At 43.1% G+C, this 17,849-nt stretch overlaps 1 protein-coding gene across 2 annotated transcripts in view; it reads right to left on the reverse strand.

Moving 5' to 3' along the window:
• Positions 1-7,688: 7,688 nt before the first annotated feature.
• The window catches only part of thap7 (THAP domain containing 7), a 32,516-nt gene continuing 22,355 nt past the window's right edge, over positions 7,689-17,849 (reverse strand). Inside the window, exons 4-8 of one of the 2 annotated variants that reach the window (XM_052472076.1) lie at positions 16,394-16,432; positions 15,285-15,385; positions 11,248-11,403; positions 10,331-10,459; positions 7,689-10,152 (exon numbers count right to left, since the gene is read on the reverse strand). In XM_052472076.1, the coding sequence (XP_052328036.1) occupies positions 8,553-10,152; positions 10,331-10,459; positions 11,248-11,403; positions 15,285-15,385; positions 16,394-16,432 (2,025 nt within the window). In that variant the 3' untranslated portion in view covers positions 7,689-8,552. Of the gene's footprint in view, positions 10,153-10,330; positions 10,460-11,247; positions 11,404-15,284; positions 15,386-16,144; positions 16,304-16,393; positions 16,433-17,849 lie in introns of those variants that run through there. The other variant, XM_035795452.2, reaches the window with a different exon arrangement.

Raw genomic sequence — 17,849 nt, forward strand, 5'->3', positions numbered from 1 at the left:
TTCTCTGGTTCATAGGGATAGGGAAGGGAAAGCGAGGGCTATTCATCTAAGTTTTACATTAATAGATCAGGGCAGTAATATGTATTATCTCGAATGTTACCTGAGTGTTTCCTTTACGTTACCGCTGATCTTAGAGTACACTTATTATGTACCAGTCTTTTGCAAGAGAGCAGGAAGGTGTGGCCTTCACTATTCAGAGAATTCTCTGTGAAGGCCAGGACATACTCCTGCCGCTCTCCCAGTTTCCTAAGATGGGCATGTCTCTTTGTGACACACTCACTCTCCTTCCAACAGTGAGCCTAGGCAAACAACGTGTCGATGGCCAATCATTCAGCGATTGTTCATTGGCAGGACTGGGTTGACTCAGGGAATTAAGTTGACTCGTAAGTTGCATGAGGAGTAAACTCATGAGACCTGAAGATACCTAGGCTTTAGATCAGCAGGTTAAACATTATCTTCAGTCCATCAGACTAATTGTGTAATACTTGTTTGGTTCTTGGTTCAGCAGTGTGAACAAAACACAAATTGGTACAACCTTGCATTACTGGTAGAGGATGTGGGTGGGGCTGTTAGCTACAAACTTAAGCTCATTGGCTCTGAAGTGTATAATTATTATTAATTATTACTACTTCTGAATTGTCGACAGAACAATTCTCATATAGCTGCCGTTTCCATTAACACGCTGCAATGTTTTTTGGGGGGGAAATATTGCTTTTGTTGAATAAAACTGCCTCAATGGAAACCTGCCTACTGAAAAGACACATGAGGAATAGATGTCTGACGCATAGTCTAACAGGGTGAGACCCCCAAGAGCAAAGCAAATTGGCCATCACATAGGATTATCGGCATTCTGATTTACATCACATTTAAGTCACGCTGGGGGGGGGTTCTGTGGGATTATTTAAAATACTCTTTGAAGAGGTATATTTTTGATGTTTTCAGAAGATAGGCAGGGACTCTTATCCTAGCTTCAGGGGGAAGCTGGTTCCACCATTGGGGTGCGAGGACAGAAAATAGCTTTGATTGTCCTACTGTATGGGTGGGAGGGCCAAGAAACCAGGTGTTGGCAATGCTTTGAATGAGGTGTTCCTTTGAATGCATTTTTTAAAAAATTGATCAGTGCTACAGGTCTGTGGTCAGTCTGGTGTGACAATGGCAGGTTGTAGTACCTGGAGGTAATTGGGGTATGATGGTTGGATGTTAACTTCACCATCTTGTGGGCTGCCACACCAGCCACAGTCTCATCACAACCCCCACACAGCGAGAGAGAGAGAGAGAGAGACATCACAACAGCTTTCCTTCCATTCAAAGCCAACATGTTACTGCATGTATACATTGATTGATTAATATCACCATTTTATTCAGTCATTCACAGCAGTATCCATCCACTACCTATCAGAGGTTTTGAATCATTGGGGAAGCTAGAAGAAAGGATTGTCAATGATTTCTGAAGTGTACCACTTGTTTTCTAGAAGAAAAATTGAAGCTACATTAAATTCACAGGAGGGACAGGAATGCTCGTCTGCCATCACTTGGTCATGTCTTGATCAGACTTAAAATCGTACTTGTGGTAAACGTGTTATTTGCCCATGTGTGACATACTTAAATTATTGGACCATGTGAATCAGACTGATCAGAGACTCTTCAGCCTAGTTATAACAGTACTAAATATAACCTAATCACTGAAATGTAAAGTTTTACAGTGCCGTCATCCAATATGGCTTATCGGTCTTGAAATCACTCAAGGGAACCCACAGAGTGTAGGTAGGTATGGTAGATTTATGTCAGGCTTCAATTCCGTACAACACAAACCACAACCACTGTCAAAGGGGCCACAGAGGGAGCGCGGTTACAGGCGAAGTTGTCAGTTCTCAGAGATACCGTTTCACCAAACGATAAAAAAAAAAAACTGTCCATCTTCGTAACCACCATTAAACAAAAAGGTGAGAAGAAAAGTCAGTAATTAAGAGTAAAATGCGTACAATGACACGAAACATTAACCTGGAGTCACATTGGAAGTTTTATTTGAGCATATGGAACGTTTGCTAGCTAAATGATGTGGCCGTGTCTTATTACCTTTGTGTGAGACTTGCTAGAAGCAAGGCCCTCAAATCAATTTCCAAGCGACCGTTAGCTAATGACAGAGCCACTTAAAAGTCTAGCCATTCGGCTTTAACCTACATTAAAGCGATTGTTATTAAAATTTGCCAGAGATTACTTACCTCTGACTCCACGAGAGCAGACGGAAAAGTTGTCTCGTCTGTGGTGTTCTTGCGACGGTCTATTACCGAATCTCGATTCCAGAGGCAATCTGCAGTTCAAACAATAACACAGCAGGCTTCGCCGCCACTGTTTCAGTAAACAGCTGAGGAATTGGAATAGACAAATGTAACCACTCGAATTCATAGAGCTATGTATGCATCCATGGCCATATGTCATGAAATTAAAAGTCAAATGTATGTAGCGATCAAATGGCCCCTTTAAAGACAGAGGAACAATTGAGGGGGTTGTGGTGAAAGCCACCAAGTAGGCTTCCTCATATTTTTACAAATGTTGAGGCTATACAGGGTTTACAATTACACATTGTTTACACACAAAGGAGTAAAACAAGCATACACTTTGGGTTGATGGGGTTGGACAGTTGAGCTAAGATCATGAGGCATTTCTAAATTATAATCTTTAAGAATCAATGGCTATATGTCATGAAATTAAAAGTCAAATGTATGTAGCAATCAAATGGCCCCTTTAAAGACAGAGGATCAATTATGAGGGGTTGTGTGGAAAGCCACCAAGTAGGCTTCCTCAATAGCCCCCTTTCTTTGCGGCTAGTCAAGTGTATCCTACCCATAGATAATGATCAAATCAAATGTATTTATATAGCCCTTCGTACATCAGCTGATATCTCAAAGTGCTGTACAGAAACCCAGCCAGAAACCCCAAACAGCAAGCAATGCAGGTGTAGAAGCACGGTGGCTAGGAAAAACTCCCTAGAAAGGCCAAAACCTAGGAAGAAACCTAGAGAGGAACCAGGCTATGTGGTGAAGGCCTCTAGTGACCAAAACACTGTATAAGGATGGGCAGCACCATTGAGTGCTTCTACCATTTTAATGTAGTCAACTGGGTATTGGTGTGTGCATCTGGTTAGCTGTAAATTAAAATAAAAAACAAGCAAATGGTGCTCTGGTTTGCTTAATAATAAGGAATTTTAAAGTGATTTATACTTTTACTTTTGAAAAAGTATATTTGAGCAATTAAATTTACTTTTGATTCTTACGTATATTTAAAACCAAATACTTTGACTTTTACTTAAGTAGTATTTTACTGGGTGATTGTCACCCGAGTCATTTTCTATCAAGGTATCTTTACTTTTACTCAAGTATGACAATCTGACAACCTTTTCCACCACTGCTAATCGTGTTACCTATATTTTGCTAACTTAAATTTATTTGCATCACTTTACGTATTTATTTTGGGATCACACCTATAAACAGAATTTGCCCGATGACGCGCGAGTTGAGGAGAGGAATTTCATACAAGTACATTTTTGTTGACTTTCCCCTCGATTACCCTTTTCAAAAGGAGGCGAGAGAGGACGGAGGAATTGAGAAGTAGGTAGGATACACACTATCCTCGATGAGATTTGCCTATTGAGGAGGGGACACTTCCGTTCACTTACAGACAAATTGCAGTTTGTTTTTTTACATTAGTACCCCAGGTCATCTTAGGTTTAATTACATACAGTCGAGAAGAACTACTGAACATAAGAGCAGCGTCAACTCACCATCAGTACGACCAAGAATATAACTTTCGTGAAGCAGATCCTGTGTACTGCCTTTCACCCAGGACAACGGAATGGATCCCAGTCGGCGACCCAAAAAAACGACTTCGTAAAAGGGGGAAACGGAGCGGTCTTCTGGTCAGACTCCGGAGACGGGCACATCGTGCACCACTCCCTAGCATTCTTCTCGCCAATGTCCAGTCTATTGACAACAAGGTTGATGAAATCCGAGCAAGGGTAACATTCCAGAGGGACATCAGAGACTGTAACGTTCTTTGCTTCACGGAAACATGGCTCACTGGAGAGACGCTATCGGAATCGGTGCAGCCAGCGGGTTTCTCCACGCATCGCGCTGACAGAAACAAACATCTTTCTGGTAAGAAGAGGGGCGGGGGCGTATGCTTCATGGTTAACGTGACCATAACAACATACAGGTACTCAAGTCCTTCTGTTCACCCGATTTAGAATTCCTCACAATCAAATGTCGACCGCATTATCTTCCAAGGGAATTCTCTTCGATTATAATCACAGCCGTATATATTCCCCCCCAAGCAGACACATCGATGGCTCTGAACAAACTTTATTTGACTCTTTGCAAACTGGAATCCATTTATCCGGAGGCTGCATTCATTGTAGCTGGGGATTTTAACAAGGCTAATCTGAAAACAAGACTCCCTAAATGTTATCAGCATATCGATTGCGCAACCAGGGCTGGAAAAACCTTGGATCACTGCTATTCTATCTTCCGCGGCGCATATAAGGCCCTGCCCCACCCTCCTTTCGGAAAAGCTGACCACGACTCCATTTTGTTGATCCCTGCCTACAGACAGAAACTAAAACTAAAACAAGAAGCTCCCGCACTGAGGTCTGTTCAACGCTGGTCCGACCAATCTGATTCCACACTCCAAGACTGCTTCCATCACATGGACTGGGATATGTTTCTTATTGCGTCAGACAACAGCATTGACGAATACGCTGATTCGGTGAGCGAGTTCATTAGAATGTGCGTTGAAGATGTCGTTCCCATAGCAACAATTAAAACATTCCCAAACCAGAAACCATGGATTGATGGCAGCATTCGCGTGAAACTGAAAGCCCGAACCACTGCTTTTAAATCAGGGCAAGGTGACCGGAAACATGACCGAATACAAACAGTGTAACTATTCCCTCCGCAAGGCAATCAAACAAGCTAAGCGTCAGTATAGAGACAAAGTAGAATCTCAATTCAACGGCTCAGACACAAGAGGTATGTGGCAGGGTCTACAGTCAATCACGGATTACAAAAAGAAAACCAGCCCAGTCACGGACCAGGATGTCTTGCTCCCAGGCAGACTAAATAACTTTTTTGCCCGCTTTGAGGACAATACAGTGCCACTGACACGGCCCGCAACTAAAACATGAGGACTCTCCTTCACTGCAGCCGACGTGAGGAAAACATTTAAACGTGTCAACCCTCGCAAGGCTGCAGGCCCAGACGGCATCCCCAGCCTCGTCCTCAGAGCATGCGCAGACCAGCTGGCTAGTGTGTTTACGGACATATTCAATCAATCCCTATCCCAGTCTGTTGTTCCCACATGCTTCAAGAGGGCCACCATTGTTCCTGTTCCCAAGAAAGCTAAGGTAACTGAGCTAAACGACTACCGCCCCGTAGCACTCACTTCCATCATCATGAAGTGCTTTGAGAGACTAGTCAAGGACCATATTACCTCCACCCTACCTGACACCCTAGACCTACTCCAATTTGCTTACCGCCCAAATAGGTCCACAGACGATGCAATCTCAACCACACTGCACACTGCCCTAACCCATCTGGACAAGATGAATACCTATGTGAGAATGCTGTTCATCGACTACAGCTCGGCATTTAACACCATAGTACCCTCCAAGCTCGTCATCAAGCTCGAGACCCTGGGTCTCGACCCCGCCCTGTGCAACTGGGTACTGGACTTCCTGACGGGCCGCCCCCAGGTGGTGAGGGTAGGCAACAACATTTCCACCCCGCTGATCATCAACACTGGGGCCCTACAAGGGTGCGTTCTGAGCCCTCTCCTGTACTCCCTGTTCACCCACGACTGCGTGGCCACACACGCCTCCAACTCAATCATCAAGTTTGCGGACGACACAACAGTGCTAGGCTTAATTACCAACAACGACGAGACGGCCTACAGGGAGGAGGTGAGAGCCCTCGGAGTGTGGTGTCAGGAAAATAACCTCACACTCAACGTCAACAAAACTAAGGAGATGATTGTGGACTTCAGGAAACAGCAGAGGGAACACCCCCCTATCCACATTGAAGGGACAGTAGTGGATAGGGTAGTAAGTTTTTAAGTTCCTCGGCGTACACATCACAGACAAACTGAATTGGTCCACCCACACAGACAGCATCGTGAAGAAGGCGCAGCAGCGCCTCTTCAACCTCAGGAGGCTGAAGAAATTCGGCTTGTCACCAAAAGCACTCACAAACTTCTACAGATGCACAATCGAGAGCATCCTGTCGGGCTGTATCACCGCCTGGTACGGCAACTGCTCCGCCCACAACCGTAAGGCTCTCCAGAGGGTAGTGAGGCCTGCACAACGCATCACCGGGGGCAAACTACCTGCCCTCCAGGACACCTACACCACCCGATGTCACAGGAAGGCCATAAAGATCAAAGGACAACAACCACCCGAGCCACTGCCTGTTCACCCCGCTATCATCCAGAAGGCGAGGTCAGTACAGGTGCATCAAAGCTGAGACCGAGAGACTGAAAAACAGCTTCTGTCTCAAGGCCATCAGACTGTTAAACAGCCACCACTAACATTGAGTGGCTGCTGCCAACACACTCACTCAACTCCAGCCACTTTAATAATGGGAATTGATGGGAAATGATGTAAAATATATCACTAGCCACTTTAAACAATGCTACCTAATATAATGTTTACATACCCTACATTATTCCTCTCATATGTATATGTATATACTGTACTCTATATCATCTACTGCATCTTTCTGTAATACATGTATCACTAGCCACTTTAACTATGCCACTTTGTTTACATACTCATCTCATATGTATATACTGCACTCAATACCATCTACTGTATCTTGCCTATGCCGCTCTGTACCATCACTCACTCATATATCTTTATGTACATATTCTTATCCCCTTACACTTGTGTCTATAAGGTAGTAGTTTTGGAATTGTTAGCCAGATTACTTGTTGGTTATTACTGCATTGTCGGAACTAGAAGCACAAGCATTTCGCTACACTCGCATTAACATCTGCTAACCATGTGTATGTGACAAATAAAATTTGATTTGATTTGACATCTCTTCGACTAGATTCTGGGCCAGAGGATGGAGAACTGACTTTCTAAATGAGAAAAGGCCCTAGGCCTTTTCAAAGTTAAAAAAAACTGCTCACAATGTATGAATTTAACTGCATAAAATGTTAAATATATAGCAGGATGCCACTAGTTTCTTGAGTGTGAAGAATAATCAAAGCATCAGTTGAAGGGGTAAAACACATTTTTTGGAGAAAGAAAAAATGTCCAAGTCTGGATTGTTTAAATTTGCCCCCAGATTGTTGCACGTTGTTTAGGACAGGGCACCCTAATTAAAAGGGATGTTCCACTTAATACAATCTAACATGATTTTCTCACTTACTTTGGCTGTACCTTATTGCCCAAGACAATATTTGGGATGGGCTTTGCGTACCTAGATTTTGAGTCATTTTGGGGTCATTGCAGTGACTCACACACTTCTGTACTATTTTGTGAATAAACTAATAGAAATGTCTTAAAATAACTAAATAGCAATTCCAGCAACTTTTTGGCAGCCCCTGTAATACAGTATAAATGACATGCATGCCAAATGTAATCAGTTACATGAAATGTGTAAGCATGAACAAAGTCTTAAGGTTACAGATGGTGAAATTATTATACGTTATTTTATTAATACTGTAATAATTGTATGTACAGGCAATGACAAGTGTAACAGCGTGATTTACAATGCATTTTGTTAATTATGTGATGTATGCTTTGAAATGTTTTCAATTACACTTTGTATGCTCTACTACAGGGGTTCCCAAACGTTTTCACAAGGGGCCCCCCTTCCTGCATTGGGGAACATCACGCGCACCCCCGCGCATGCGTGCACCATGTCTATTTTTATGGACACAAGCACTGTTCATGATGCAAACTGTTCACACCCCTCTTGTTGGCTTAGAGAACATTTTGCAGGTTTAAAGCAAATTTTCTTGCAATTCTACAGTTTGCCATGTCTAATGTTTATTCATGTGATATTTGAGTGACTCAAACATTCCAACAGAATCTATAGGCTAAAAAAACCTAGCTTAAAAAAAAAAGAAAGAAAGTTAGCTGACATGGGCGAGTTGATTTCTAACAAGTTATAAATAGCTCTCTAAGGTATGCAATGACTGACATGACAAGAGGAACTGATGATGCACAACCCAATTTCGAAATTGCACCTTCAGACCACTCGGCGCACCCCCCAGTTTGGGAACCACTGCTCTACTACACAAGCCTGCGTGAAGTGAGTAAATGGAATGTTTTTGTATTTTTATGAAGCATGTTGGGCTGCATTTTGGGATAACAAGCTGGTAAGAATATGACTGACTGATTTGTCCTGCTAAATGGTTCTCTTGACTTTCCAACCTGATTTAAGTTATAAGTTAACATTCCACCATCTTCGCTGATGTATATAAAACAACAGTGTGCGGACACCTTTGCACTCTCTACATGAAGGCTTTGGCCCTTAAATATGACACAGCCTTCAGTCAATAAACTCACTGCTAAGCTGGAGCTGAAACCCCTCCAAGTGTTCTTTCAACCGTTCCCTCACGTCACCGGTCACCACAGTAGTCCTGATGTCTGAGTGGTGGCCTCCCTGTCCATCAGTGGGCAATATAACCCTCAGCCCTGTACCCCCACCCTCCAAGCACAGCCCCTTTTTCTCCTCCACCAAGTCTCTAGGAAATCCCAACTCTGACACTAATATGGTTTGTGCTCCCACCTCTTCTGCCTCTCCCTCCATCCCAACTGTGCCCTTCAGCCAGTCTTCAGAGGGCACAGGCACTAAGAGCAGTTGGCCCTCCTGCATCCAGAACACCGGCTCCTCCAGCTGCTGCTGGCTGTCCACTGGCTCTGCTTCTATTGAGTTCAGGTCTGTGACGAGTAACCCTTGCTGGGAGGCTGGGCAAGGCTGCAGGAATTGAACCCGGCTGTGGGTATCCTGCAGTGCTGCTCTGCCTGAGTGCTGCATCTGCTGAAGGCCCACCGGTGATTGTGTTTGCAACAGGGGGATGGACAGCTGAGGGTTGCAGTGAAGTTCCACGGCAGCTTTCACCCCTTTCTCAGGTGGCAGCTCCACCATGACTACCTGTACATCTTCACCACTCTCAGATGCGCCACAGTGATAGTAGTAGCTTTCATAGCTTTCCTGTGGCGCTCCTGCATATGTTGTGGCCTCTCCAACCTTTCGAACTCGAGCCTTCTTTAGAATTCGTCTTCCTCTTCGACAATCTCTGTCCCCCTCATCAACCTGAGAGCTCCAAGAGCCATCATCCATAGTTCCCTGTCCACCTTTCCTTATCTGAGAGCTTCCCCTGGACACTTTAACCCCATCATCCTCTCGCCCTCTACCACAGTAGAAGCAGTAACCCCCCTCCTCTTCCAACCCAGCTTTAGTCTCTGTAGTACGGACCCGCCCACCCCAGTCAATCGGTTCCCCAGGTCCGTCTTCAAATAGCCCCATGTCCTCTGGCACTCCATCCATCTCAGTCTCTTCTGGCTCTGCCAGGCTGGCACCTCCTGCCTTATCTCCATGTCCTCTCCTCTCCAACCCCTGAATTTGACCTCCCCTGCCCTTAGCTCCATCCCGGGAGCGAAGCAGGGTGTGTTTCAGACGATTCTCTCTGAGGCGCAGGAGCGCATGCCGCAGCCGGTTCTCCCTCCGCCTGGCCGCACTAAGCAGACGCAGGGACTTCTCCAGGCTGTCGATGGCCCTGTCGTAACGCTTCCGCCACACCAGGGGGCAATGCTGAGCATAGTTGTGTTCCTTGGGCAGGTAGAAGCCAGGAGGTGGGGGTAGGCGCAGCATGTATCGCGATGGGGAATGAGGACGGGGAGAGCATGGAGAGCCAGGTGGGTCTCCGGGTGAAGAGCCTGATGGTTGTTGAGGGGAACCCTGTGGTGTTTCAACAGTCAGCGCAGACGTTCCCAGGGGGGAAGGGAGGGGCTCTATCCGGTTATTAGGTTCCCCATTGAGTGTCTCAGAGCCCTGAACTTGTTCTCCACTAACTATATTTTTCGCTTCAATTTCTTGTTGTGCGCCATTCTGGCTGTTTTGTTCTACTTTCAGAGAGTGGGACCTCCTTAAAAAAAAGAATAGATGACATTTAACATGCATCCCAGCTCTGATCTACATGTACAATAACGACTCATCGTTTCTAAACATAAAGTCAAATTGTACACCGTGCTACATGTACTTCTCATATCCATATATATGATAGACAATATAACAAATACATTTAATTGATTCCATTTTCTTACCTGGTCTGTAGGCTTATGACATTCTGTTTGCCCTTTCCTCTAGGAGTTTCCCCCCCTCCCCTTCCTCCTGGCTGCATGACCATTTCGAAGACTGTGGGCAATGCATCGTCCTTGAGCCTTCGGTACCCACTGTGTAAAGTAAGAAGGTGAGATGGCGATCATTTAAAATGCTGGCAGTTATCCTTGATGCACTGTTACATACCATATATTTTCATACACTACATGACCAGAAGTATGTAGACACTTGCTCGTTGAACATCTCATTCCAAAATAGTGGCCATTAATATAGAGTTGTTCCCCCATTTGCTGTTCTAACAGGCTCCACACTTCTGGGAAGGCTTTCCACTAGATGTTGGAATATTGCTGCGGAGACTTTCTTCTATTCAGTCACAAGAGCATTAGTGAGGTCGGGCACTGATGTTAGGCGATTAGGCTCTGTGCAGGCCAGGCAAGTTCTTCCCACACTGATCTCGACAAACAATTTCTGTATGGACCTTGCTTTCTACACGGGGGCATTGCCATGCTGACACTGGAAAGGGACTAACCCAAACTGTTGCCACAAAGTTGGAAAAACAGAATCATCTAGAATCTCACTATGCTGTAGCCTTAAGATTTCCCTTAACTAAGGGACCTAGCACAAACCATGTAAAACAGCCCCAGACCATTATTTCTCATCCACCAAACTTTACAGATAGCACTATGCATTGGGGAAGGTAGCGTTCTCCTGGCATCCAACAAACCCAGATTCATCTGTCGGACTGCCAAGATGGTGAAGCGTGATTCAGCACTCCAGAGAATGCGTTTCCACTGCTCCAGAGTCCAATGGCGGTGAGCTTTACACCATTCCAGCCAATGCTTGACATTGTGCATGTTGATCTTAGGCTTGCCCTCTATCAGTTAGAAGAGACACTACATACCTGACACCTGAGAGTTCAAAACTCTCTGGGGTGAAGTGCTTGGAGCAGAAATAGATGAAGTTGCTCTGGGGGTCCCATGGCCCCTGGCCTTGTGGGCCCTTGCGGTGCGAGTTGATGATCCATAGGTCCCGGCGTGGTGTTCCACGCTTTGGCAACCTGGCAACCACAGGAACTTAATTAAGACTTGTAATAATGTATTAGTCTGCCATGCACATGGTTAAGTAGACGGTCTGCGTTAATTTAAAAATCCTCTGTATATATGACAAATGTTCAGGGTTTGGAGTTTCTAAACAGTGAGTTGGTGATGATAGCCAGTTCATAACGGAACACAACTTTTCTGCCATAGTAGGCTACTGCTTTACAGCACATTCATAAAGTATTCAGACTCCTTGACTTTGTTACATTTGGACATTACAGCCTTCTAAAATTGATTAAAACATGTTTAAGTAATGTATCAATCTATACACAATACCCCATAATGACAAAGAAAAAACAGGTTTAGACATTTTTGCAAATGTATTAAAAATAAAATAAACTGAAATATCCTGAGTTGTCTTGGCTGTGTGCTTAGGGTCATTGTCCTGTTGGAAGGTGAACCTTCGCCACAGTCTGAGGTCCTGAGTGCTCTGGAGCAGGTTTTCATCAAGGATTTCTGTATTTTTCTCTGTTCATCTTTGCCTCGATACTGACTTAGCTCCCAGTCCCAGCCGCTGAAAAACATCCCTACAGCATGATGCTGCCAGCACCTTGTTTCACCGTAGGAATGGTGCCAGGTTTCCTCCAGACATGAGGCTTGGCATTCAGGCCAAAGAGTTCCATCTTGGTTTCATCAGACCATGACTCCAGACGGGCTGTCATGTGCCTTTTTACTGAGGAGTGGCTTCTGTTTGGCCACTTTACCATAAAAGCCTGATTGGTGGAGTGCTGCAGAGATGGTTGTCATTCTGGAAGGTTCTCCCATCTCCAGAGAGGAACTCTAGAGCTCTGTCAGTGACCATCGGGTTCTTGGTCACCTCCCTGACCAAGGCCCTTTTCCCCTGAGTGCTCAGTTTGGCCGGGCGGCCAGCTCTAAGAATAGTCTTGGTGGTTCCAAACGTCTTCCATTTAAGAATGGAGGCAACGGTGTTCTTGGGCACCTTCAATGCTGCAGACATTTTTGGTACCCTTCCCCAGATCTGTGCCAATCAATTGAATTTACCACAAGTGGACTCCAATCAAGTTGTAGAAACATCAAGGATGATTCATGGAAACTGGATGTAGCTGAGCTCTATTCCGAGGCTCATAGCAAAGGGTCTGAATACTTATAAATGTTATGTTTTTTATTTATTTATACATTTTGAAGAAATTATAAAAACCTGTTTTTGCTTTGTCATGGGGTATCCAATTTAATACATTTTAGAATAAGGCTGTAATGCAATAACAATTGCAAAAAGGGAAGGGGTCTGAATACTTTCCGAACGCACTGTACAAGTCACAGGGCTCTATTTGAACAAATCTAACACAATGGTAAATCATAATTGTTCCCCGTGGGCGTATAATACAGACAAGGTATCTATGGTAGACTATGGAGGGTTTGATGCACATCCAAACTTTTCAAAGGGGCTGGATAAAGATCCAATATAAAGACAGAGGGAATGGCCACTGACATTTGCAAGCATTATAACAGTAATTTCTTTAAAAAAAAAATTTATAATGTTTTATAAACATCATGGAACCATCTTACAGATCATATTATCACTTCTACAAAAATAGCATTACAATCGAGCCATGTACATTCACACCATAAACTGTGAATCTTTCTAATAAGTTACTCTTTTAATTTGACTAAAATCCTGTTATTTCTAAATAGGATCGGTCATAAAAATGATTCATTGCTTCTCTCGTTCCAAGGCACTCTATGCACTCGCAGACCTAAATATCTTTACGCAGAACATTCGCACGTCTATACAAAATAATAGGCTCCTGTCAATTGTATCGTTGCCTATGTTGCGAGGCAGATTAGTAAAAAAAAAAAAAAAAAAGAGTGGCATTATAGGACTGAATAGTTTGGACTGGAGCGCGTCTTTGGTAATCCGACAAGGGGCACTCTTTGAAAATGGGGGCGAACAAGCATGTGAATTGTGTGAAATGTAAACAATGAAAAAGCACGAGGGCAAAAACCTGCATAATATTTCAAATATTAAAGGTAGACCATTTAAAACCCTTTATTCATAGGCTACTTGGCTAATGGCCAGGATAAAAAGACACCTGTGCGATGCTGTTAAACCAGCATTTATTAAGCGGAGGGTAGGCTATGCTTGGTTTTTAATCAAATTAAACTAAATGGGGGAAGACCATTAGTTGGTTTCTAAATACAAGCCTATGAAAATCACCAGTACAAAATAAACTTCTCACTCCATGGGCACTGTGTATCATGGATAGGATACGCTATGCTTCCACTCGCAAAATACATGCCATTATTAACTGCGTTACCGTTACCTTTTTGTGAGTCTTAAAACTTCCCATTAGTGCTGCATGGAATTTTCACTTTTGAGCTTGTTTTTAAGGACACAACCTCAAATATTGCCATATCTGCCACATCAGCGCAAGCGAGCTGACATTATACAGTGGCTTGCAAAAGTATTCACCCCCCTGGGCATTTTTCCTATTTTGTTGCCTTACAACCTGGAATTAAAACATTTTTTTAAATTATGGGGGGGTTGTATAATTTGTTTTACACAAATTCGAGCCAGTGGTTTACCACTTTGAAGATGCAAAATATCTCAGGGTGATGAGAGGTGTTGGGTTTGCGCCAGACATAGCGTTTTCCTGGATGGCCAAAAAGCTCAATTTTAGTCTCATCTGACCAGAGTACCTTCTTCCATATGTTTGGAGAGTCTCCCATATGCCTTTTGGCAAACACCAAACGTGCTTGCAATTTTCTTCTTGAGGCAATGGCTTTTTTTCTGGCCACTCTAACGTAAAGCCCAGCTCTGTGGAGTCTATAGCTTAAAGTGGTCCTATAGACAGATACTCAAATCTCCGCTGTGAAGCTCTGCAGCTCCTTCAGGTTAATCTTTGGTCTCTTTGTTGCCTCTCTGATTAACTTTTTAGTGATAGGGGGCAGTATTTGGAAATTTGGATGAATGAGGTGTCCAACGTAAACTGCCTGTTACTCAGACCCAGAAGCTAGGATATGCATTGGATAGAGAAAACTCTGAAGTTTCTAAAAGTGTTAAAATAATGTCTGCGAGTATAATAGAACTGATATGGCAGGCGAAAACCAGAGGAAAATCCATCTAGGAAGTGGAATTATTTTGCTGTGAGTGGTTTTCCATTGAATGCCTATTGACTATGTAATTGGTTAGGGCCCAGATTTCCGTTCTTATGGCTTCCGCTAGATGTCAACAATCATTCGACATGGTTTCAGGCTTGTTCTCTGAACAACCCTGATCTGTACATCTCCATAACGTTGTCCATGACCTGTTTGGAGGGCTCCTTGGTCTTCATGGTGCCGCTTAGTTAACTAATTGTGACTTTTACATTTACATTTAAGTCATTTAGCAGACTCTTATCCAGAGCGACTTACAAATTGGTGCATTCACCTTATGACATCCAGTGGAACAGCCACTTTACAATAGTGCATCTAAATGACTTCTGAAGGTAATTGCTATGAAGCCCCTAAATAAGATCTGGTGCAACCAAAGGGGGTGAATACATATGCACACCACTTTTCCAAGTTTTTCCATTTCACTTCACCAATTTTGACTATTTTGTATATGTCCATTACATGAAATCCAAATAGAAATCCATTTAAATTACAGGTTGTAATGCAACAAAATAGGGAAAAAAAACCCAAGGGGGATGAATACTTTTGCAAGGCACTGTACAGGTAAATTGCCAAACCTGGTGTTAGGGCTTGAAAATGCCAGTGCGACAATTTTTACATGACAAAATTGCAAACTAACGTGCGTTAGACACTTGCGCCTCCATAGCGCCAGACGAAAATAGAGGCCATCGTCTTAATGCTTAGGTAAAATTATATTGGATCCACTTACCTGTGAAAGGTAATGCCAGCCTTACGATTTTCCCTGGTGTCACGGGATTTGCATCCACCTGCAGAGCAGTGTCTAGGCATCTGAGCAGGATAGCTGGCAAGCTGAGGGGGAAAACAGGTGTTAATTATAGCCATCTATAGATAAACTGACATACCATATAAGTTCATGTGTAGGGTACCTAATTCGTTTGAATAAAATAATTTATTTAAGGGTTAATTAAATAAATTAATAACATGAAACATACTCATTATTTGACAATGAAGGTACCTATGCTGTAGTCAATTTCCCAAATACTAAACAGTGTGCATTAATTCGTTATTATGGTCCATGCCCATTTACATGTGTGCTTGCTGCAATAAATAAACGTAGGTGCACTCGATTTAAGTCACAGCCCGATGTGCCAGCCGATTGAATGGTCCCAAACATTTACACCACGCCCACCCGGCTAGCCTTCAAAGCTAAATCGAGCACAACTTATCACAGTCAAACTCGCACAATTTGCCTTGCCTGTCCAGGGAAGGAAAGCGCTTGTTTCATCATAAAAAGATGACACAATTAATGACCCAGGAGCTCTTTAGGTGAACTACTCTTAGCAAGCAAACATTGCATGTTATTTTTTCACAGTGGCAATATCATCGCCCCAAAACACATTAATTTCAAGCAGCAAGACTGTTAGCTAGCTAACGTACAGAAGTTGTAAGCCAGCAAGCTAGCTAACGACTGGCTAGCTCAGAAACGACTGTGGTTGAAGCTGACCGCCGTCAATGCTGTCCATATTTCAACAACAGTTTGACTATTAACACATATAGTATACCGTTATGCAGTTTATATTTGTAAAAGTTAATTATTTAAAGAATTACCTTAGCACTCAATCTTTCGACCTCACCAAGATGTCCGTCTTGCTCTTCCTCCCCTGCGAAGACGACTAGTCTACCATAAATCCCGCCTCCTTTCTATGTAGCCAATGAATGTATGTAGGTGGTAGGCGAGATAGTTTGCGTTTGTTAATATCCAATCAAATTGTTTTTAAAGACCTGTTGCTGGTTTTGTTCAACGTTCAAACCTGACAGTTTTTAGTGAAAACGGTGCCGGGTCAGAAGCGTATGTACCTTTTCAGACAGTAGAATTCTATGGAACGCAGTTTGGGTCTTTGCGTGTCAAAAAATAAATACACATTTAATTTGACACGTCAAATAACACAGTTATATTATAGAATGTTGTGTGTGCTGAATTTGCATGTACAAGCCAAGCGCCATCATTATGATCACTGCTGTGCAATACTGCTTTGGTAATAAGGTATTATTCGTTCGACTGAAAGGGAAAACGTCTGTGTGAGCATTTGAAATTAGATCAGAATCAAACGAGCAAGATAAACAATGTTTACAAATATATTTGATACAGGCGTTATTAGCAACTTATGGAGTAGCTAGCTTTAGCTTGGTACATAGCTAGCACAAATGAAACCAGCCTGAAAACAATGACCAGTAGAAATTGCAGTAATTTTCAATAATTTAGGAATCCATGTGAGCAAGTATTAGCTAGGTAGCCACTTGTTGTTATCCTATTGAAACAACCAGCTAGCCAGCTACCCTGTTTGTTGCCCAAAGCTAACGTTATGAGCATCCAGCTAGCTTCATCTGTCTGGTATGCTTGACCGGACGGGGTTATGTGTTGTGAAGCTAGCCACAATAAGGATTAGCCACAAAGTGGAATTTGCGTTTGACCTTTCGTAGCTCATATTGCGGGACTTTGACTGTGGGAAATCACCTCCCCAGTTAGCCTATTGTGCGTATTGACGTTCATATTGCACTAAGGATTGGGTAACAGTCTACTCGGGGTGGCAGGTAAATTAGCCTAGTGGTTAGAGTGTTGGGCCAGTAACCTAAAGGTTGCTGGTTTGAATTCCCGAGCTAACAAGGTAAACATCTGTTCTGTCCTTGAACAAGGCAGTTAACCCACTGTTGCCCGGTAGGCTTTCATTGTAATAAGAATTTGTTCTTAACTGACTTGCCGAGTTAAATAAAATAAATAATTAAATACTTAGCACCCAAATGCCTTTCCCAAAGTCCTCAATAGTTATCAGGCTCCAAAACATCCACGCTGTCATTTTTATTCTCTGGAATAGTACAATAAATGTCTCAATTCACAATGGTTTCAGAGTCCCGCAATAAGAGCTACGACGCTATTGTTCTCTCGCTGTCACTGAGTAGACTGATACCCCATGTCATTGATCCAAAATCCACAGGTAAGGCTGTACAGTTAAATATGCCCCCAACGCTACTATGGCCTATTTATTGCCTTTACCTCCTCACGCCATTTGCACACACTGTATATAGACTTTCTATTTTTTTCTATTGTGTTATTGACTGTAAGCTTTTTTATTCCTTGTGTAACTCTGTGCAGTTGTTTGTGTCGCACTGCTTTGCTCTATCTTGGCCAGGTCGCAGTTGTAAATGAGAACTTGTTATCAACTAGTTTACCTGGCTAAATAAAATACAAATGCAATTCTAAAGTATAATATATCAAGTGTAATGAAAACAGATTCTTGTCAAATAAACAAATTGT

Source organism: Oncorhynchus keta, chromosome 20, assembly GCF_023373465.1.
Source record: "Oncorhynchus keta strain PuntledgeMale-10-30-2019 chromosome 20, Oket_V2, whole genome shotgun sequence".
NCBI classification, from domain to species: domain Eukaryota; kingdom Metazoa; phylum Chordata; class Actinopteri; order Salmoniformes; family Salmonidae; genus Oncorhynchus; species Oncorhynchus keta.